Genomic DNA, 23,456 nt, shown 5'->3' with positions numbered 1-23,456 from the left:
TTTCTGTGTGTGGAGATGGAAATGAAACCACTCGTATTGATTGTTGACAGGCTATCCATTGATTTTAGCTGGAATATGAAAAGTAATATATTTCTATAACGTACATGTATCCCTAGCTTGATTTGAAACATCCATCTCTGAAATTTGGGCAACTCGACTTCTCAGCTCATTTGCTTCCAGCATTGCAGACAGTAAGACCGTCGATCAATCAGGCTCAGCCGATAATTGCAACATGATGAGTGTTTTTGGCTGGGGTTCGAGTCCGTCTGGAACGAACGAGAAGTTAATCATAGCTCTCGATTTCGGAACCACCTTTTCTGGCATTGCGTATTGTTTTGCGGGTCAGAAGGGAGCCAAAGTTGCTACAATTCAGCAATGGCCAGGTAAGATTTTGGACTCAGCGAATGCTGAAAACGCTTTGACTAACTACCTGCATTGCTTTGTTAGGAGCTCAAGGCGAGTCTGTACCAAAGGTTCCAACCCTCATCAACTACCCATCCGCAGACAAGACGCACTTCAAATGGGGTGCCGAAGTAGATCGATTCCAGGACAATATCGTCGGCGTCAAGCTGCTCCTCGACCCGTCTCAGGAGCGCCCTCAGTACTTGCCCACAGTCAACATGAAGGAGACCCTTGACAAGTTGCCAAAAGAGCCGGTATCCGTCGCTGCCGACTTTATCAGCGCACTTTACAAGCATGCGTTGTCCGAAATCTCAAAAGCTGTCCCTATCCAGTACTTTGAACGCTGCAAGAAGGAATTCGTCCTGTCGGTGCCGGCTGTGTTGTCCGATGCCGCGAAGTCTGCCACGATCAAGGCCGCTGAGAGTGCCGGCATGTTTCCGGTCACGCTCATAAAGGAGCCTGAGGCTGCAGCACTCTACACCATGCACTCGCTGGGCTTTTCCCTCAAGATCGGAGATGCTTTCGTCGTATGTGATGCGGGGGGCGGAACAGTCGACCTTATATCATATGAAGTCGTTGGCCTCGACCCGGAGTTCCAAGTCAAGGAGCTAGTGCCGGGAACTGGTAACATGGCCGGCTCTCTGGGCCTCAACCAACGCTTCGTTGAAGCCGTCAAGAAACTGGTCGGTGATAAACAGTGGGATGGACTGAAGAAGACACGGGGATTCTTGCTGGCCGAGAAACAGTTTGAGCGTGAAGTCAAGCGCTCCTTCCATGGCGATTCGGAGGAAGAGTACTTCCTCAACTTTCCAATGGCTAATCTGGAAGATAAGCCAGATCATGGACTGCAGTCCAACTGCTGGAGGATGACTGGGGAAGACCTGAAGAATATCTTTGCTCCCCTAGTCGATGACATTTTGGCCCTGATTAACGACCAAATCAAATCAGCGTACAGAAAGCGGCAGAATCACACGCGCCGTGTCACAGTAAGCCAGCAAAACTCCTCCATGGTTACAATAAACTGAAGATTGGTCTTTTAGGGTGTGTTCTTGGTCGGAGGTTTCGGTAGTAGCCAGTACCTCAAAGACTGCGTTGCAAAGGCGCACCCGCACATACAGATTCTGCAGCCCAACGAGGCTTGGGCGGCAATAGTGAAGTACGATATCCTTGGGCAACTGCTGGCACAAGAAATATTCCTGATAACAGAAATTTGTAGGGGCGCTGCACTCAGCAAACTCCCCCGGCAGGCCACGGTCAAGTCGACGTGCTCGACCAAGCATTACGGCGTGGCTTATTGGGCAGTCCACGACCCACTTGTCGACGTCGGCGTTCCTATCAGTAACCCCTGGCGTGACGGAACGAAAAGGAGCGAGAGGGTAAGCCCATCATGGTTCTTCCATGAGAACAATTATTAACCTGGCTTAGATGAGGTGGTACATCAAGATTGGGGACGACATCGGGCGTGATCAGAAGATCGAATTCCCTTTCTTCCGCGATATTGACGGGGACTATTCATCGGCTGACCTCATCTTCGTGGACGAGCTTTATCAGTGCGACACACAGTGAGTACCTTCAGTACCCAGAGTCGTCCTGGTTCTCTCGTGCATGTGCTTAGCATGCATTTCATGTACTAATCACGTATGACGCTCCTAGGGACGCCCCGTTGCACCCATCAAAGGGCCCTAAGCTTGACGTGAATTGCCGCCTTACATCTGACCTGCGTGGAGTACCGAGCCACCATTTTCAAATAAATCATGACTTGAACTGGAAGCCTTAGTGAGTTGCCCACAAACCTTGCCGGCAAACTTTTACGGTCGACCTGTATCTTCAGGGCCGATCACATCTCCCCTACCAAGCGCACAATCGGCGCGAGCACCTGTACCTCCAGCAATCTAACCCGTCCCAGTTATCGGGTCAATTACAAGCTCATCGTCTCACTCGAGTCTGCCTTGATGACCTTCTCCCTTGAAATCGGGGGCAAGCAGATGGGAAAGGTGGAGGCCAAGTTCTGAAGGCAACATGGTGTCGTAGCATTCGTACCCTGCCGCGCCATTCGAGGGGCACAGGAAGGGGGTGATTTCTCATTTCGACATCTTGTCAGTTGAGAGTTGGTCAATAATCTCACGACATTATTGTGGTCAAGGTTGCTCATATCCTAGACGAGTTTGAAAAGCCTGCATATCCACGCAGACTGCCTAGGAGGTGTGGAAACTGGAATGTCTTCATTGGAAGCAGAAGCAGGCGTCATGGGCCCAATGCAAGGGGCTGTGTAGAGAACAGCACAATGTGTATCTTCTTTCAAAGTAAAACATATCGTAGTTCTTGAGCAGTATTTGAACACACGCCTGACACTCACAAATTAGTCCTCACCATAACCAAAACACAGCGACCCCTGGCCGGAACTCAATCCTCCCCCTCGCCTTATCCCTTGTAGCTCTAAAAGCAGCAATCATGTCAAGCATCCACCAAAAAACACACAATCTCCCTCACCATCCCAACCCCCACCAGTCGCGATCCACACACCAACAACCACCCCTAGACCGTAAACTCAAGCCTATTCCCCGCGAAATCCCTGGCAAAGAACCTGCTCGGATACTCAGGCCCCTTGGCACCAGAACTAACCCCGGGCGCATCAGCCGCAGCAGGCGCGCCCCCGCCGCCCCGGACGAAATGCGCGTGCACCCTCTCCTGCAGCGCCAGCAGCGCCGCGGGCGACCCGACGCGGAAGCACGGGTGGCGCGACAGCGACAGCGACGCGTCCACGGAATCGTTCTCGTGCTTGGGCAGCGAGACGTGGACCTGCTGGCCCGAGGCGCCGATGTCGAACCAGGCCAGCTCGTGGGCCTGGGCCGCGGGCACGGGGCGCGGCGTCAGGCCGAGCGTCGAGCCGTAGAAGGCCGCCGCGTGGTGGAGGGTGCCGTGGGGCACGGTCAGGTTTATGTGGTGCAGGCCTGTTATGAGGGGCTCTTCTGTGCTGGTGGCCATGTTGTTGTTGGTCGTCATGGTTGTTGGCCCTCGGCGAAGGTTGTCTTGCGGCGGTAAGTGTCGATGCTTGGCTGGCTGGTGAGATGTGGTTGCTTGTGGTGAGGCTTGATGGACTTTTGGTGTGGGTCTGTCCCCTTTGCCAGGTATGCAAGGTATGGTCAGTTGCGGTCGTTGAATGCGGTTTGTCTGGATGACTGGGCTGTCGTTTTCTGCTGTTACAATAGTCACGTTGGTAATCCCACGGCGCTCCATCCGTGACGTGAGGGGAAGAATGAGCTTCCGCAGCGATGGCCGGAGTTGGCTCGGCCTAGGACCGGGGTGGTGTAAGTTGTGTGTGTCATCGCGGCATATTCAACCCACCTAGTATCTGGAGGAAGGGGGGTGTGAGTTGCGAGAATGCCACTGGCGTCTACAAATTCAAGACAGAATAACCATTTACATATTCATCTACAGGGCTATTCCTCGCCCTCTATCCCACTGTATCGTCTCTAGAACGTGCGAGTCGTAAACCAACCAAACCACTGGCAGACTTAAATCTTAGAAGCCCCCTGCAGAGGCGCAAGCGCCTGCAGCACCCTCTTCGTGTCAGCCGAGGTATCCTTGACAAGCCCAATAACAGCCTTGAACTCGGGCCTCCCGGCGTCCCCGACAAACTCGTACAGCCAGCTCTCGCTCGTCGTGACGACAACCCCCTCGGCCCGCAGCCGCGCCAGCGCGACGGGCACCTCCTCCCTGTTGCAGCTGCTGACCCCGTCGGCGAGGACGTACACCTCGTGCCCGGCGCGCCGCGCGTCCAGCGCCGTCTGCGTGATGCAGATGTGCGACTCGATGCCCACGAGCACGACCTGCGCCGGCGCCGGGCCGAGCGCCCCCGTCACCTCGGGCACGAACATGCTGAAGGCCGTCTTGTCGGCGTGCGCCCTGCACAGCGGGCTGCCGGGGTCGAGGTATTTGTGGAGCTCGGGGACCGTCTCGCCCAGCCGGGCGCGGTTCTGGGTCGTCGTGTAGATTGGGATGTTGAGGGCGTGGGCTGCGCGGAGGACCTTTTGGGCCGTGAGGACGCTGGTTGCGGCGGCCGTGTTAGAGGATGCCGGGGGTGTCTTTGGGGGTGGGTACGGGCACTTACACCTTGTCGAACTCGTGGATTGCGTTGCGGAACTTCTCTTGGATGTCGCATACACTGTGAGGGGGGGATTGTTATCGTCAGCGGGTTCGGTATCACGGTGGGGGTCTCGGGCGTGTCTGGGTCTACACTGACAAGATGGCGGGATTGTCTGTGACGTTTGGTGCGTATTAGCCAGTTGTGATGGTCAAAATGGGGCCAATTGGCATACTCATCCCTCGCCGCGGTGCAGCCATTTTGGAAAACGGTCGGAAGGCAGATCGCGTGAGTTGCGCCGCGGATCGTAGGGCAAGTGGCAGCTGGGATGTCGTGATACTTCGGATCGGCGCAGAGGCAATGATCATATCACAGACACGTTTGACGACCTATTCAACTATGTGCGAGAAATCGACAATGTCGTGTGCGAGCAGGCGAGAGTGCTCGGCAGCCGGGCTGTCATTGGCATTGATCGCAGGGACAGTCATAGCCGGGGCAAAGGAAGAAAGTAGGAGGGCTTCCCCGCGGGGTAGCATTGACCGAAGACGTCAGGCCGCCGATCGGAGCCCCAACTACCGGGGAGGCCCAGCGGTGGCTCAGGGGTCTGAACCGGGGAGCCGGGAGCTTTTCAGGTGGAGGTTGATAGAGGTTGGCAGCATGTGACACGATCCGTCCACTTGTTGAGCATCTAATAAGACTTCGAAGTCCCGACGAGCAACAGGAAAAGGAGAAGCATGGTCCTGGGAAGGCAAAGTGTTTGTGCAATCAACAAAAGTTTATCTCTTGGATAATAACACTCAAGTGATGTGTCAGTGATGAAGCATCTGCACCAAACACACGTGTGGTGTTCCGGAACAACTTGAAGCCCATCAAACATACGAGCCCACCAACCCCAGAGAAAACCTTCAAACTCGGGCTAGCTCACTAGACAAACTCCGCTTTCTTAGCTAGCAGCCATCCGAGATCCCCAGCAACAGTAGCCGTGCGGATGCGATACAGCGCGTCCAAGAACGCAGGCACAAACGTCCCAGGCCCCCGGACGCTGTGCTCGGCCGCCGCCTGTTCAGCCGCGATCTCGAACAGGAGGGTGCCCGCCACGACATACGCCAGCATGTCGCCACCAGGGGGACAAGCAGCCACAAAAGCCGAGATGGTCGTGCCGAGGGTGCACCCCGTGCCGGTGACCATCCCCAGGTACTCGTGCCCGTTCTGGTTGGCGACCACGCGTACGCCGTCCGAGATGACGTCCGTCTTGCCCGTCATCACCACGACGGCCTGCTCGCGCGCGGCTAAGGCCCGTACGAGATGGGCCTTGTCCTGGTCGGACAGCGTGCTGCTGCTGTCCACGCCACGCTGGCTCTCTGTGTGGCCTGCGCTGTTGTTGCCGCTCGCCCAGACTGTCTTGATCTCGCTCTCGTTGCCCTTGATCACGTCTATGTAGCCGGCTGAGAGAATGGACTTTACTGCTGCCCTGCGGACGGCTGTTGCCCCTGCGCTGTAGTCTCGTCGTCAATTTGAGCAAGGCTGAGATTCGGAGAGGGGAGGAGAGGGGGTTGGGATGGTTGCGCCAAACATACCCAACCGGGTCGAAGACCACTGGCCGGCCCGCCGCATTGTACGCCCTGAGGGCCTTCTTGTAGTTCTCGAGTCCTTCCGGCGTCACAGTCCCCATGTTGATGACCAGCGCGCCACCCAACTTCGCGAGATCGGCGGCTTCTTCCCCGTAGTTGGCCATGATGGGCGACGCCCCGATTGCGAGGGCCACGTTCGCCGCGAAGTTCTGGACCACCTAGATACATACAATATTGTTTCAGCACAGCAAGTTGCGTGCCCAGCCCAGGAAAGAACGCATACCAAGTTCGTCATGTTGTGCGACAGAGGCTTTTGGTCATGAACCGCCTTGATGGCTGCAGGAACGAGCGCCTCGAGCATGTCCTCAATTGTTGCGTACCACACCCCCCCAGTCCTCCACTTGGTGTGGCGCGACGCAGCATCCCGCACCAGCCCCAGCAGCAGGGCTGAAGCCGCCTCAGGGTCCTCGGCCGCCATGATGGCACTGACAACCGCGACGCCGTCCAGGGGGTTTTCGCATGGGCTACCGCGGAACATCACCTGTGGGATGTTGGACGCATTGATGCCCCCGATGCACACCGTTGGCACGCCGCGGTGGCCCTGGAGCAGAAGGGTGGTGAGGGTCTGACGGAGACCATCTGGTCCGATCACGTTCTTGGTGTTTGTCTTTCTGCGCGAGGGGGTCAGTGTCCAGCCTGGGGTTTGGGTCAAACAGAAAGAAAGGGGGGAGGGGCGACGTGCGTCTGAGTGGAGAAGACCGTCCCTATGCCCAGGTAGTCGGCGCCCTGCTCGCACGCCGTGACGGCCTCCTCGGCCGTGTTGGCCGTGATGCCGATGATCTTGCCGCTGCCGAGGAGCTTCCTCGCCGTCGTGATGTCTGTATGCGTGCTCGTGTCAGCCAGCCAGCGAATGCCTATCCCTGACAGCAGTGAGGTTGTATTCGGTATGTAGCACTGACCCATATCATCCTGGCCCAGATGCACGCCCTCGCACCCCACGGCGAGCGCGACGTCGACCCGGTCGTTGATGAGCAGCGGGACCCCGTGCCTCTGCGTGACGGCGTGCAGCCTCCTCGCCGTCGCCACCAGGTCGCCCGTGTCGCTCGTCTTGTCGCGGTACTGCACGATCGTGACCCCGCCCCGGATCGCCCGGTCCACCACGTCGCAGATGTCCTTGTCGCCGAGGATCGCCGGCGTCGAGTCCGTCACCAGGTACAGCGTGTAGTCAGCCATGATGCGGTCGGTGCGGGTTGGTGATGTGTACCTGGGCAGGTTGTTGCTTGGCTCACGCCGCTAGCAGGCAAGCAGCTGTTCAAAATCTGGTTATTGGGCACAACGTCCCGATCTCGCAATTTCTTGTTGCATGTCGATTTCGTCACCACACACAGGCGAGGCAGGCACTCCATGCCCAGACATGAATTACCTAGGTAATTTCAACCCGGGACCCTAACCACCATGACACATTCGTACCTTCCAATCATTTGCACCATACTTCCAGAAAGACCAAAGAACAACTTCTGAATTTACGATTAATTCGATTATTCACGACCCGATTTTCTCGATGCCGTGTTTTTTTTTTTTTTTTTAAAAAAAAAGGCTTGGGTTCCAAGCCTCTATCTCGTCACCCCAAACCGGGCAACGTCATTACTGTGACTACTCATAGGAGCGAACCTCGGAAGATCGCCACATGCATTAATACGATTTTCATATTGGAGAAATGGTATAAACATTGACTAAATTACAGCATAGTGTTGTACAAGACTAGACCTCCTACTGCCCCGACATTTTCTCATCATACAAACCGCCGTTCTTCTTGTCTTCATACAAGCTTGCATTCCGACAAGTGAACAGGTTGTCCTCGTCAACACTGCACCCAAGGCAGTATCGCCCGTAGCACTGCCACTCCTCGTTGCCAGTCGGGCCATGCCCGTCGGAGAGCGGCCTCGGCTTCTTTTCTTCAGGCTTCGCCTGGCCCATCATCTTGAGCGCAAGGGCCCGCGCCTCCGTGGCGAACTTTGCCTTTTCTCGTATCTGCTTGCCGTACCTGATGAAAAGGAACGGAAAGGGGATGCAGACGGCAGCCAGGGCCGCCGGCACGGCAGCACCGCCGTGCACGCCCAGCTTCTCGAACATGATCCTCGTGAACAGGGGGAACACGGCCCCGAATATGGAGCGGATGGCTGTTGCCGCGGCGATGGCGGAGCCGGCGTAGACGGTGTACGTGTCGACGAGGTAATTGAGCAGGCTGAGGAATATGATCACCATGCCGAAGCCGAAGGGCACTGTTGCCGCGACGGGGATGTAGAATGAGAACTCTGGGGAGTTGGTCACCGCGAAGATGGCCAGGCCAATGGGTGCCATGACTGCACCGATACGGGCTGGTCCAAGTCGGGTCTCCGGCGGCGCCCTCCCACCAGGCGATGCCTTTGCCACCTTGATATAAGCCTTGTTCTGGAAGAGAATAAAGACGAGAGCAAAGATCATCCCGATCGCGATCCCGAGGAAGGCAAGGCCGCTGAAGCCAGGTGACAGGCCGAACCCCTTCTGGAAGACGATTGGGAACTCGGCGAACATCATGTACATGGCGCCGAAGATGATAGCCATGTAGAGAGACATGATGCTGACGATGGTCTCCGAGAAGAGGAGCAGGAAGGGCCGGACCATGGACGTGCGGAGCAGCTCTGCTGTGGACTTGACCCCCTTGGCCTTGTCCATGCGCGACTGGAAGACCTTGCCCCGCGGGTCCGTCTTGGTGAGCAGCACGGCTCTCAGCCGCAGGAGCACAGGGGCATAGGTCTCGGGGACGAGGAAGTAGTACAGCATCCACAGCGCCCCCGTCAGGCCCGCGATGAGGACACCAACCCCCTTCCACCCGGAGCTCTGGCTCAGGAACCCGCCGGCGATGGGGCCCAGCACGGGGCCCAGGAACGGCGCCCCGGAGAACACGGCGCTCACCCGCCCGCGGTCCGCAAGCGAGAACATGTCCGCGACGACGGTCCCCGAGTTGACCAGCGCCGAGGACCCCAGCGCGCCGGCGACGCCGCGGAACGTGACTATGACGATGATGTTGTCCGGCAGCGCGGCGGCGACGTTGCACGCGACAAAGGCGCCGTACGTCGCCAGGAACACGGGCCGCCGGCCAAACGCCTCGCTCAGCGGCGCCCACACCAGCGGGCCCAGCGCGAACCCCAGGACGAAGAGCGAGGTCCCCAGGAAGGCCGTCTCGTTGCTGACGCCGAGCTCCTGCTGCAGGTTGGCCACGCTGCTCGTGTACGCGGAGGAGGCGAACGTCATGGCCAGGGTTGCGAAGGCGTTGAGGGCTGCGACGAGCCATCGCATGCCTGTTGGGATGTTTATCTGGGGGGGGGGGGGGGTATGTCAGTGCTACGGCATCATGATATCTCCAGTGGATAGTGCGTGAATATTGGTGGTGCAGATGAACAGCCGCGATCGACTGCCTCGCATCATGAAGAGGCTGTAGTTACTCAAATTACTCACAGGATTCCGTGGGTCATTAGGGATAAAGTCGATTAGGTATGGATCGTCAGCCGTTCCCTCACCCTTCCAGTCGTGAGTGACTATCTCGCGGGTCACCAGCGCAGGCTCGCGGACGAGCCGCCAGTGCGATACGCGGGCGGGCTGGTCATCGGCCATTGAGAATTCATAGCAGACAAGGAAAGCAAAGGCGAGCGATCCGAGAAGGAAGGGAAAAGTCCTGATTCACTGATTCAGGGGGAGACCAAGGTCCAGAGAGCCAACGTGTAAACCACGAGGGGCGAATTGTAGAGTGTGAGGGGGCCGTAATACTTGCTTCCTGTTGCCGAATGACCGACTTGGCAAATGAGCACCGTCCACCTCGACGAGGCGCAAGGCAGGGGAGGAGGACTATGAGGAGAGGCCGAAGCCCCTCCAGCAGGCCCGTAAGGCTGTCACATATCCACCCAGGCGGGGCTTTTAGGAGCGCCGACGTTGCCCAGGATCATGTGTAAGTCAACAACGGGCGGGCCAAAACGACATGGTGACCCTTGGTCAGTCATGCGGCTCTGGACAGGACAGGGGTCCCATTGAAACATGTCGATCACGAACAAATTGTGCCGTACTTGAGACCAGGGTTTCAAGCTAAGATCTACTGACACCTGTGCTCTTTCTTGCAAATCTGGAAATATTCGACTATAATTTTGAATAGTCCGGGACCAATAGGGAGCCAGCCTGCGGACTTATACGGCTGTTACACGGCCAAAGGCCGGCGGTCTCGCAGGGGTGACGAGGTGTCCAAATCCCGATGATAGGGCTTCAGCATTTGTGTATCACCTCGTGGATCTTCGCCTTGGCAAAGATCTTCATTGATCATAGATTTTATTGACCGTGCTCCATTATGCGTCGGCATGTATGAGCCGGCAGAAGCAACTAAGTCTGCCTTGGAATTCATGATATCGAAGACTGCATTTGAGGAGCACTGTATGAGTTCCACCGCAGCCAGTAGAAGACTCTGGGGATGTTGTAAAAGTTAAGGAGGAATTTTAAGGCTGCTCTATGGCACATGTATGTCATTGATTGCATATGCCATCAAGCTGAAGCTACGGCAGAATTTTCTATGGATGATTGTACGTCTAATCCCTTGTTTTGGGAATCAGGTCGTGAATCTGCAGCGTAATATTGGGTGAAGTCATGCTTCAGCTTTGTGGGAGCCTGCTCAAAATTGAATTATTAGTTAAATTGCCAGTACTGATAGGATGATAAGCTGATTCACTCACTCTCATGACATTAGCCAACATTGCTGTCTTTTCTGGGCTTTGTGCGGCCTCGCGACAGGCTCGGAGGAACTGATCCCCTTCCACGGCCTCACTCGAGTCTTGCATGATCCGCTTGAGATTGGCGGTTGTGATACCATCGACCACATCCTGGAAAATTCCCCTTCTAACGGAGTCATACTTGTCAAGTATCCCTTCATCTGTGAGGCCACGGTGAATCCCGACAAGACAATCCGCTAGCCCGCCAACATCGACCATCCCGTTCGTGAGCCCCATGCCACCCATGGGATTGCACAAGTGGGCAGCATCGGCGGCAAGCAAGACACGCCCCACTCGAAAGCTGGGTGCACAGCGCTGGTGGACTCTGTAGGGGCTCGAGGTGACCACCTCGAACTGGGATGGGTCTGATAGGTAGCCCGGCAAAATTGCCTGTAGTCGCTCCAGAGTTCTCTCCGGGGCGGCACATGCTTCTCTCGTCATGTCTCCAGGCTCGCCGTACGTGACCCGGAAAAGATTACCCGGCCCACCTACCTTAGCTACCATGCACCAGTTGGTCGGGTCGATGAGGAAGTTGACATCTGAAAACGCCTCATGGTACGCGGCAACGTCGTGTAGACGAACATTGACGGCGACCAGCCATGTGTCCCAGGTGTAGCCAGGGAACGACTTGCCAAACAGCGAATTGCGGACTGAGCTGCTTGCACCGTCACATCCAACAACGTATGATCCCTCTATACGAGAGGTCTTCTCTCCTTCGCCGTCCTTGACGATGTCAACCCACGCAGAGCCAGGATCTTGTCCGACGTCCACAACGCGGCAGCCAAACTCCACCTGAGCGGTGGGCTGAGCCCCGACAGCCTCCATGAGGATCTCAACAACGAGGTTCAGAGGAAGGCTAACAACACCATCCGGCGGTGCTGCATCACCAGTGGGGGCGGGAGGCTTGGGTAGCGCAGCCAGCAGAGACCCGTCCGCTGCACGCCATGACACACTCTTGGGCGAGAAGCTGCCCTTCTCCTGCATTGCCTCCAGTATGCCAGACCGGCGCAGCTCATGTACGGCAGCCGGGCCGTAATGCGTTGCTCGTGGTTGCCGATCTGGCTCCATTGCAGCCTCAAGGACTCGGACATTGATGCCTGCTCGTGATAGGTACAAGGCCAATAGGAGGCCAGAGGGGCCCGCGCCCACGATAATGACCTGTACATCCGCGACATTAGAACACGACTCTGGGCGGGCTCAGAGAGGTGGGACTTACGGTCTGCATGCTTGGTGCTGGGTAGCTTGAAAGTGATCGTGGGAGGGAGAACAGATCGACCGGTGCTGGCCGAAAAAACGTGGAAGATGTTCGTGATCACCTTGGACTACTTGGTTGTTGACCTCAGAGGGAAGTCCTAAACGACGTTACCCACAGCCAGGCCCCATGATCCTAGATTCTAGAGAGGGGTTGCAAGAGTCTTGTTGCATCATGGGCAAATCTGGTCGGCGGGGAAGATAATTACCAGCGCCGGATTTCCTTTCTCAGAGAGATATCCACCAAGGAGTATACGCCCAGTCGTTTCGTCTTTTGTTTTGAGACGACTTAAGCTTAACGGCCTATATCTCCGATCATACCCTCTTAAATCCTTTCCCCCCGAGGGCATCTGGAGCTAGGCAAGGTGGATCTTCCCGAACAGCTCCCTGTCGGCAGCTCCGTAGCATCAGCGGATGTCACCCTGTCCCTGGAGAGCGCCAGCTCATGTGTTTTCTGGCGTGTGGTTGGGGGCCCTCGGCCGAGCTAGGCCCAGATGGTCGTGTTGGTACCTGGGCACTGAATCATTCTGCCCGCCGCGGGAAAGAATGGAGTAGTATGGTCAAGTAACATTTATCCCTGTAGCTTACGCGATATTTAAATATAATATTTAAATGTTGCACTATTTTTTTTAATATTTAAATATTATATTACTTTTTTTAATATTTAAATAAAAAAAGAGTATTATTAATATTTAGTAGTTTTAAGTTTTTCTTTTTAATAAAATAGTTATTAGTTTAAATTTTAAAAGCTATTTTTTATAGCTCTTTTTTATTATAAAAGTACTTTAACTTTAATATTAATATTTTATATAGTTTAAATTTTTTATTTTAGGTACTTTATAGTATTTTTAAATTAAATTTTTTATTTTTAGTTAACTTATATATTAAATATATATTATTATCTTTTATTTTATAAGAGGTAATTATAACTTTAAGTATTATATTAGAACTTTTTTAATATTTTTATTATTTTAATATTATTTATAGAATTAATATTAAAAAAGGACTATATTATTATTATTTATATTTATTAACTTTTAAATATTAGTTTATTAATAATATAAAAATTTTTAAATAATATTATTAAAATATTTATATTATTTTTATTTTTATTTATATTATAAAGAATATTAAAAATATTTATATTAATAAGTTTAAGCTTAAAAGAATAAATAGTTAGGTTTTTAGAATTAGGGCCTATTTTAATAAGAAATATAATTCCTTTTTTATTTATTTTTTTAAAAATTAATTATTAAAAGAATTAAACTTAAGGTTTTATTTAAAAGGAATAAACTCTATTATTTTATTAATTATATTAATAAGGTTTTAATTAAGTAAAATATATTTAATTTAATTTATTTATATTAAAAATATAAATATATTAATATTTTTAAAATTTATATTAAAATTAATAATTATTATTATATTATATTTAAATATTATATTTTAATATATTAATTTAATATTATATAAATAAATATATAAATTTTATTATTTAATATATATTAAATAATTAACTTTAATAAATATTTTAATTAATATATTAATATAATAATATATTATTATTAATAAATTACTTATTTATATAATATATTTAAATTTAATATTTATTTTATATAGTTATATTTTAAGTTTTAAAATATAAATAAATTAAATATTATTTTTAAATATATATATTAATAAAATAAAAGGGTTTATAAATTTTATTAATAAAAGTAAAATATATTAAGATATTATAAATTATTAAAAATATACTTTAAATATTATTATTAATTAAAATTATTATTTAAATTAAATGGTAAATATAACTTTTTTTAATATTATTTTTATAACCTTTTAAGTTTTAAATTCTTTTTTTTTTTATTTAGCTTTAGCTTTTTACTTAATTTATTTAATAACTTATTTTTATAATTAAATGCTATACTTCTAGCTTTTTTTGCTTTTTATTAATAGAATATTTAAGGATTGGTAAGATAAGTTAAAACTAGTTATTATTAGTAAAGAGGAATTATAATAAGTAAAGAAGAAATAAATAAATTAAAAGGTTTTAATATTATAATAAAGTTATTATTTTTATTAATAATATTAGAAGGTAATAATTTTAATTTCTTTACTTTAAAGGATTTATTTAAAGGTTAGTATTATTTATAAAAAAATTATAAAGTTGAAGTTATTATATATTATGTTTTAAAGACTTTTAAACTTAACTTATATTTAAGCTAGTAATATATTTATTTATTTTAAGGAATATAATAGTATTAATTAGTAGTTTAAATATTATTTTTATTTTAAAATTTAATAAGGTTAATTTTTAATATTTTACTTTTAATAAAAGTTAATATAAATATATTATATTTAAATATAATATTAAAATATATATATATTTATTATATTTAGTGTTTATATTTAAAATTAGAAGTATTTAAGTATTAAGATGTAAATTGTAAATTAAATGTTTTATAATTAAAAGGAAGTAAAATTATTTTTATTTTATATATAAGAACTAAAAGTATTAAGGTATTAATATTATTATTTAAAAGACTTTATATTTTAGGTAAAAAGACTTATTTTTTAATAGCTTTTAAAAGTAATTTATAATAATTGTTAATTAGATAGCTATGTTGGTGTTATATTTTAGCTGGGTTAGATAAAGGGGATATTTTATTTTAATTATTTAGCTTAATTTTTGAATTATATTTATTAAAGTTGTATTAAATTATTGAATGCTTTTTTTGCTTTATTTATTTTAAAAGACTTTATTAAAGGTAAGGTTTAGTAGTATAAGTTTGTGTAAAATCTATTAAAAGTATTAATATAATAATTTATAGATATATTTAAGTTAAAATATATAATATATTTTGAATATGTTAATAAATCTTTAAATATTGTAATAAACTCTTTGTATTTAATAAAGCTATTATTACTTTATATAATAATTAAAGGGATTTATTTTATAAAGTTAATATTTATTAAATAAAATAAATAAATAAAATATATTTATATAATTTTGTTTTAAGATATGTTTAATATCTTTTAAAATATATTTTATAAAATTAAATAGTATATTTAATTTACTTTTATTAATTTTAATGCTTAATATTTAAGTTTAAAAGATATATTTTAAACTTTATTTTTATATAATTAGTATTAAAATATAATATTTTAATATATTTTTAAATTAAAATATTAAAAAATATAAGATTTATTTATAAGAAACTTATAGTCTTAATTAATAATAAATTTAATAAAGTTATCCTTATTTATTATACTATTAATTAAATGCTATTATTATATTTTTAATTAAATTATTTTTCTAATATATTAAAAATCTATTTAATAGATAATAATATATTAAAGGTAAATTTAAATTAGTATAAATATAAACTAATATAATATTTAAAATTATTTAATAAATTAATAAATATTAAATTTAAAAGATATAATACTTACTTTTTTAATTATTAGTTTAAGTATTATAAAAATAACCTTATTATAATTTCTAATAAAATGTTTAAAGTTTATATTAATATAATAAGAATATATTTTAGGAAAATAATTATTTAAGCTTTATTAAAGTAAATAATAAAAGAATCCTTTTAATAAAAATATTTTAAATATATTATATTATAGATTAATTTTAACCTTAAATATTAATATTATTATATAATAAATTAAGTATTTATTTATTATAGTGTATTCTTTTTTATTAAAAGTTATTATATTATAAGAAGATTTAAGTAATTTAGCTAATAAATTAATTAATGTTTATAAATAAGTAATTAAATTAAATCTTTATTAATAAAAGATAGATAAATGTTTATTAAGAATTGTACTTATTATTTTTAGCTACTTTTAATTAAAGGGTAAATATATAATATATTTAAGTAATATTAATAATTATTTAATATTTATAAATATTAGTTATTAAAATAAACTTATTATTTATTAATTTTAGTAAGTTTATTTATATAATAATTTCTTTAAGATTTTTTTAAATTATTAGTAGAATTTTTACTAGTAGGGGAATAGGGTTAGTATAAGATTTAAAAAAAATTATTAAAGCCTAGAATGGGTTAGAATAAGTATCCTAAATTATATATTAATAAGACTAGCATGTTTCTTTTAGTGGAGTAATAACTTTTAAAATTTTAAGGGTATATAATATTTATTAAAATAATATATTAAAATTTAAATATAAAAATATATAGTATAATTTACTTATTATAATTTGAAAATTAAGTTTTTATTTAAAAGACTTTTAATAATATTTTAGATTTAAAGTATAAATATTAGTTAGAATTTATAATAATATTAAGAAATTATTATAATACTTTTAAGGGATTATTATAAAATAATAGTTAATACTTTTAGTAACTTTTTATAGCTTATTTTATTAATAATATAGAGTAAATGTTAAATTTTTAGTTTATTTTATATATTATTAGTAATTTATATATATATATATTTAAATATATATTTATATATATATTTAAATATATATATTAAAATATAACTTACTTTTAATATTTTAAATTTCTAATTTATAATTATTTAAGTTAGGAAATAAGAATTAATATAATAAGGAAAACCTCTAAATATTAATATAGTAATTATACTATAAAACTATTTATATTATTAAATTAGTAAAGTATTAAACTTAAATATAATAAATTTAATTTTATTTTTAAGCTTTTAAATTAGGTTATTTTTAATTTTAATTTAATTTAACTTTAGATTTAGTTTAATATAGTATTAAGGAAAGAATATTTAGTACTATTATATAATAAACTTTTAAATTAGGATAAAGATATTTATAATATAAGGTAATTAAGTAATTAATTAATTAGTAATAAATAACCTAATTTTAAAAAATAGGTTATTACTAATAAGTTTATTATAACGTGCTTTTTATAAAGTTAAATTTCCTATAAAAGTTAATATATTATATAGTAATTAAATAAAAAATATACTTAAAAGACTATTTTTAAAGTTTTATTACTTTTAATTATTAAGTATATATAATATTATAATTTAAAGACTTTAGGTATTTAGGGAATTAATTATAATAATATATTATTTTAGTTTTAATTTTAAAGTTTTTATTTATATTAATAAAGGTAAAACTATCTTTATTATTATTTAGTGGAATATTAATTTATAATAAAATTAATTGTTAAACCTTTTAAATATATTAAAATATTATTTATAAAGATATTTTTAATTTGTATTTTTTGATTATTATTAAAGTAATTAAGAGATTTTAGTAATAAAAGACTTCCTTTAATAGAGTTTTAAATACTTTTATAATAATAGTATTTTGGTTTAAGAATAATATAAAGTTATATTTTAAGAAATTGAAAAAAACCTTATATTTAACTATATTGTGGTTTTAGAAATAATAAAGTTATATTTATAGGATTAAGGTATAATTTAATTTAAAATAAATATTTTAATATATTATTAAAATATATTAGAATTTTATTATAGTATTTTTAATAGTAGTTTAATAATATTTAGTTAATAATATTTAAATATAATATTTAAATATAATAATTAGTGGATATTTTTATAATATTTTAATTTAAATTCCTTACTTTAATAGGTATTTTTATTAAGTAGTAAGTTATTTTTAATTATATTTAAATATAGTATTTAAATATAATAATTAGTGAATATTTTTATGGTATTTTAATTTAAATTCTCTCACTTTAATAGGTACTTTTATTAAGTGGTGAGTTATTTTTAGTTATATTTAAATATAGTATTTAAATATAATAATTAGTGGATATTTTATGGTATTTTAATTTAAAATTTCTCACTTTAATGGGTACTTTTATTAAGTAGTAAGTTATTTTTAATTATATTTAAATATTACATTTAAATACTATATATTATAGATTTAGTTATATTATTTTTATAATTTGCTTATATAAATAAATTTGCTTATAAATAATTATTAAGTGGTGAAGTTTTTATCTAATAAAAGAAATTTTTATATTTAAATATAATAATTTATAAATACTTTTATAGTATTTTATTAAAATCTCTTATTTTAATAGAGATTAGTTAAATTATAACTATATAGTAGTAAATAGTTTATTTAATAATATTTAAATATAGTATTTTAATACTTATTATTATAGATTTTATTATATTCTTTCTTTTAAAATACCTTATAGTAAATTATATTTTATAATTCTTTAAATAAAATCTTAATATAATATTAAAATATAATATTTAAATTCACTTTTATTATATTTAAATATTCTTTCTTTATTTATATTATTTCTTTATTATATTCCTATTATATATTGCCTTAAATATTACTATTTATAATTCAATATGGTATTTAAGCTATAGGTAGTAAAAAACTTAATATATTTATTTATTTATTTTATTTCATATTTATTAATAAGTTATATAACTACTATATTAAACTCTTATTTAATCTAATATTCCATAACTAACTATCTTTCCATTATAGAATATTATAATAAAGTCGATAATTAGTAAGGTAAATATGCCATAATATTTACACCCTTAATGTTTAATAGTATATATTTTACTTTATATTTATATATATTTTATATTAACTTTTCATTTTAAACAATATTCTATAAGTTGATTACTACCCTTAGTAACTATATTTAACTTAAATATAAGGATTTTATAATTTTAGATAATAAAAAGCATGGTCCTACCTTAAGGTTAAAAGAAGTAAAGGCACATTATAAGTAATCTTTTTATATATTATTATTATATTTTTAATATTATATTAATTTATTAATATATAATTTAGTTGCTACTACTTCTAAACTTTTATAATTATAAAATACTAGATTTAAAATTTATAATATTAATCGACTTAAAAAGCTAAATATTTTATTTCTAGTAAATATTTTACTTTTATAAATAATACAAGTTTATTATAAAACTAAACTAATAATTACTTAAGTCCTATATTAAAGGGTATTAATAATACCCTAATATTAGATTAAATACTTTAATTTAAAATTTAAATTAAGTTATTTTAGACACTCTATTTTTATTAATAAATATATAATAATTAAAATAATGTTTTATATAATTATTAATATAAAAACTTTAATAACAATTAAAATAAAGTTCTATATAAGATTAAAATTCTATTACTAATAATTCTATTAATAATAAGGACTATAAAGATAATTAGGCTATAAGTATTTATAAAAGTAACTCTAAATTAGGTAAGTTATATTTTTTTATATTTAAATTTAAACTTAATTTAATTTTAATATTAAATATTTAAAATATTACTATTATTATTAAATAATAAAAAATAAAGAGCTATTTTTAATAATAATAGTAATAATAAATTTAAATTCCTCTTAAAATATATATATATAGTTTTATAATTATATATTATACTTTTATTATATAAACTAACTTAATATAGGTATCCTAATTTAAAGGTTAATAAAATTTTATTAATAAGGTCTTTTATTAATAAGTTTTTTATAATAAAATATTATATTAATATAATTACTAATATTTAAATAATAGTTTTAATAAAAGTTTATTATTTAATTTATACCTAAATGTTATATAGTAATTTTAAAAATAAATTAATTATTTTATTTAAAAGATAAAAGAGGTAATAAAAGTGTTAATTTAAATATAATTCTAATAAAATAATATATTAAATATTATACTAGCTTTTAAGGAATTTAATTAAAAGTATAACTAATATAAATAGTAAATTTATTTAAATTATAAATATTAATATTATAATATTAATTTATCTTTTAGATTTTAATAATATATGGAGAAGGAAAGTAATAACTTTTAAATGAAAAAATGAAAAGGGTTTAATATAATATAAGTTATAAGTTATAATTATTATTTAATATTTAAATATTAATATTTAAATATAGGTTTATATAAAATAAGGAGTAAGGTAAGGAGTAAAATAAGAAATAAAATAATAAGCTCCTTTTAAAGTAAGTTTAATTTAATAATCTTTATTTATATTTAAATATTAATATTAAAATATAGGTTCTTATAAAATAAAGAGTAAAATAAGAAGTAAAACAATAAGCTTTTTTAAAAATAAGTTTAATTTAATAATCTTTATTTATATTTAAATATTAATATTTAAATATAAGTTTCTATAAGATAAAAGTAAAATAATAAGCTTCCTTAAAAGTAAATTTAATTTAATAATCTTTATTTATATTTAAATACTAATATTTAAATATAAATTTTTATAAAATAAAAGTAAGTTAAGTTTATTTAAAAGTAAGTTTAATTTAATAATTTTTATTTATATTTAAATATTAATATTTAAATATAATATTAAAAAATTTAAAATGAAATTATAATATTTATTAGGTTATATAAAGTTAAAAATATAATAGTTTAAATAATAAATTTACTTAAAGCTTTATAAAAAATTATATTAAGCTAATTAGTATAAAGTTTTTAATTATAAAAGGTATAACTTATTTTAACTATATAAAAATATAGTTAATATTAATATAAAATTTATAATATAATAATAAAAGGCTATATAAACTTTTTATGTTTAGCTTTTAAGTTAAAAGATATATTTTAAGTATATTAGGGTTAAAAAAATATATAATTTTAAAAAGTAAATATTATTTTAATTTATTTAACTTTAATAAATATTAATTAAAAAATATAATATATTTATTAGTTTAATAGGAGGATTATTATAAAATATAGTTAAGCTTTAAGGATTTTATAATATAATTAGGGTTAAATAAATGGATAAAGTTAAGTATAAAAATGGTTTAATTTATTTTTATAGTTAGGGTAGTAATAAAATTAATTTAAAATAATAAACTAATAAGTATTTTTATAAATTATTTAATATTAAAATATTATATTTTTATATTAAATAATCTTATTATATATTAAAATATAAGTATTAAAATTAATAATATATATATAACTTATATATTATTTTATATTATATATATATAATTTATAAAATATATAATTAAAATTATAATTTTTATTTAACTTTTAATAAAGTTTTTATTTTAAAATTTATTTAACTATTTATTAAATTTTTACTTAATTTTTATTTAAGTATTTTTATTTTAATATATAATAAATATAAATATTAAAATAATTATTTTATTATTTTTAATAATTATAAAACTTAAAAACTAATAATTTTATTTTATATTTTTAACTTTATTTAATTTATTACTTTTATTTAATTTATATATATATATATTTTATAATATAATTTTATTTAAATTAATTATAAATAAAATTATTAAATAAAGAAAATTATTATTTAAATATAAGTTTTAAAATTTAACTTATAAAATATATAAATATATAAAAAATATTATATTACTTTTAATTTAATAATTTATATTTTATATTTATATTTTATATTTTATATTTTAGTATATTTATATTTATATTTATATATTTAAAGTATTATTATTAGTTTAATATTAAATATTTAAATATTTTTATTATAATATAAAAAATTTATATTAATATATATTTTAATATTTATTATAAATATATTATAAATACTATTTAAATATATTATAAGTATTATTTAAATATATTATAAATATTATTTAAATATAATATTTTAATATAAAATAATATTTTAATATAAACTTATAGAAAAAATAATAAAAGTAGTAGTAATATTAAACTTATAAAGTAAGCCTTATTTATATTTAGTATTATATTAAAATATAAAGTTTATATTTAATATTATATTAAAATATAAAGTTTAAAATAACTTAATAAATAATAACTTTATAGCTTTTAAAACTATTAGTTAATAAATAATAATATAAAATTAAAATAAATAAATAAATAAAAGGTTTTATATTTTATAATATTAAAATATTAAAGTATTAAAATAAATAAACTAATATTAAAAGTTTAAAAATATTTTAATATAAAATAAATTATTTTAAAATATTATTTATTATATATTAATATTTTATTACTCTTTTATTTAATATTATATTTAAAATTAAATTATAAAATTTAAAATATATTTATTTTTAATAATATTTAAAAGTATTATTATATAATATAAAATATAATATAAAATTAAATAATATATATATATATATAATATATTTTAAAGTATTTTATAATTTAATAAAATATTTTTATAAAAGATATTAATATTATTTAATTTTTTAATATAAATAAATTAAATTAAATATATTTTATTTAATTAAAACCTTATTAATATAATTAATAAAGATAGTAAAATTTATTTTTTTAAGTAAAAGCTTTAAGTTTAATTCTTTTAATAATTAATTTTAAAAAAGAAATATTATTTTAAATTATTGCTTTAAAGAATATAAAAATTAACTTTAATTTTAAAACCTAGCTATTTATTTTTAAGTTTAAGCTTATTAATATAAATATTTTTAATATTTTTATAATATAAATAAAAATAAAATAATATAAGTATTTTAATAATATTATTTAAAAATTTTAATATTATTAATAAATTAATATTTAAAAGTTAGTAAATATAAATAATAATAATATAGTTTTTTTTAATATTTATAAAATAATTATAAATAAAATACTTAAATTATTTATAATTTAACTTAAAATAATATTTAAAGCTATAATTACCTTTTATAGTAAAAAGATAAAGGAAATATATATAAAGTATAATAAAACTAAGTTTAAGCTAAACCTTTTTATTAGCTGCTATAAGGTACTTAAAATAGAGGATTTAGGTTATATAAGTTGTGTAATATTTAAGGATAATAGGAAATATTATAAAAAGTAGTTTTTAAAAATTAAACTAATAACTATTTTATTAAAAAGAAAAACTTAAAACTATTAAATATTAGTAATACTTTTTTTTTATTTAAATATTAAAAAAGATGGTATGATATTTAAATATTAAAAAAGGTAGTATAATATTTAAATATTATATTTAAATATTATGTAAGCTATAGGAATAAATATTACTTAACTGTATCCTATAAAAGAATGACAACCCTGCTGAGACTTGGTTGTCCAAATATATCTTGGCAAGCATAAATAAGATGACACCAACCAAACGAGCATCTAACATCTGTCAAGCGGGCTATGAGACGGCACTAGTTAGGCGAAAATTGGATGAATTAGACGCGCCTCATGTGCCGTGGGGGCCATCTAATAATACACGTCGCTGGCAGTATCTTGGGGGGGGGGGGCAATCTGCTATGTACACTCTTGCACGCATCCAACACTTGATCCAATATGGCCGCGCTTAAGTCTGTAGGTTGACGCGTGAACTTTGGGCTTGGGAAATATGCCCAGTGCAATTCGATGCATTGCTTTGGTAATGACCTAGATAGACAG

General features: G+C 35.7%; 4 protein-coding genes across 4 annotated transcripts; 1 reads left to right on the top strand and 3 right to left on the bottom strand.

The window, feature by feature from the left end:
• Positions 1-235: 235 nt before the first annotated feature.
• KVR01_004198 (uncharacterized protein) lies at positions 236-2,414 on the top strand (the record flags this gene model as incomplete). The annotated part of the gene is made up of 7 exons (XM_044790202.1): positions 236-383; positions 448-1,089; positions 1,162-1,388; positions 1,662-1,778; positions 1,846-1,964; positions 2,056-2,178; positions 2,309-2,414. The coding sequence occupies 7 exons, from the start codon at positions 236-238 to the stop codon at positions 2,412-2,414; spliced, it is 1,482 nt and encodes a 493-aa protein (XP_044646362.1).
• A 523-nt stretch (positions 2,415-2,937) lies between these two features.
• Positions 2,938-3,405, bottom strand: KVR01_004586 (uncharacterized protein; the record flags this gene model as incomplete). Its single annotated transcript, XM_044791556.1, is given in 2 exon segments — positions 2,938-3,006; positions 3,025-3,405. The coding sequence occupies 2 exon segments, from the start codon at positions 3,403-3,405 to the stop codon at positions 2,938-2,940; spliced, it is 450 nt and encodes a 149-aa protein (XP_044646750.1).
• A 512-nt stretch (positions 3,406-3,917) lies between these two features.
• KVR01_004594 (uncharacterized protein) lies at positions 3,918-9,711 on the bottom strand (the record flags this gene model as incomplete). The annotated part of the gene is made up of 10 exons (XM_044783431.1): positions 3,918-4,449; positions 4,514-4,567; positions 5,412-5,981; positions 6,064-6,275; positions 6,341-6,728; positions 6,800-6,935; positions 7,017-7,321; positions 7,392-7,412; positions 7,931-9,414; positions 9,556-9,711. 10 exons carry the CDS (start codon positions 9,709-9,711, stop codon positions 3,918-3,920), a joined length of 3,858 nt encoding a protein of 1,285 aa, XP_044646758.1.
• Positions 9,712-10,623: 912 nt separating this feature from the next.
• KVR01_004059 (uncharacterized protein) lies at positions 10,624-12,107 on the bottom strand (the record flags this gene model as incomplete). The annotated part of the gene is made up of 5 exons (XM_044794541.1): positions 12,064-12,107; positions 11,354-12,005; positions 10,904-11,140; positions 10,812-10,834; positions 10,624-10,746 (listed from the first exon to the last, which is right to left on the bottom strand). Exons 1-5 carry the CDS (start codon positions 12,070-12,072, stop codon positions 10,624-10,626), a joined length of 1,044 nt encoding a protein of 347 aa, XP_044646223.1. The 5' UTR covers positions 12,073-12,107.
• Between the last annotated feature and the right edge of the window lie 11,349 nt (positions 12,108-23,456).

This window comes from Diaporthe batatas, assembly GCF_019321695.1.
Source record: "Diaporthe batatas strain CRI 302-4 chromosome Unknown Contig00004, whole genome shotgun sequence".
Classification (NCBI taxonomy): Eukaryota; Fungi; Ascomycota; class Sordariomycetes; order Diaporthales; family Diaporthaceae; genus Diaporthe; species Diaporthe batatas.
The sequence above is the reverse complement of the archived record's forward strand: the minus strand, read 5'-3'. Positions and strand labels throughout refer to the sequence as shown.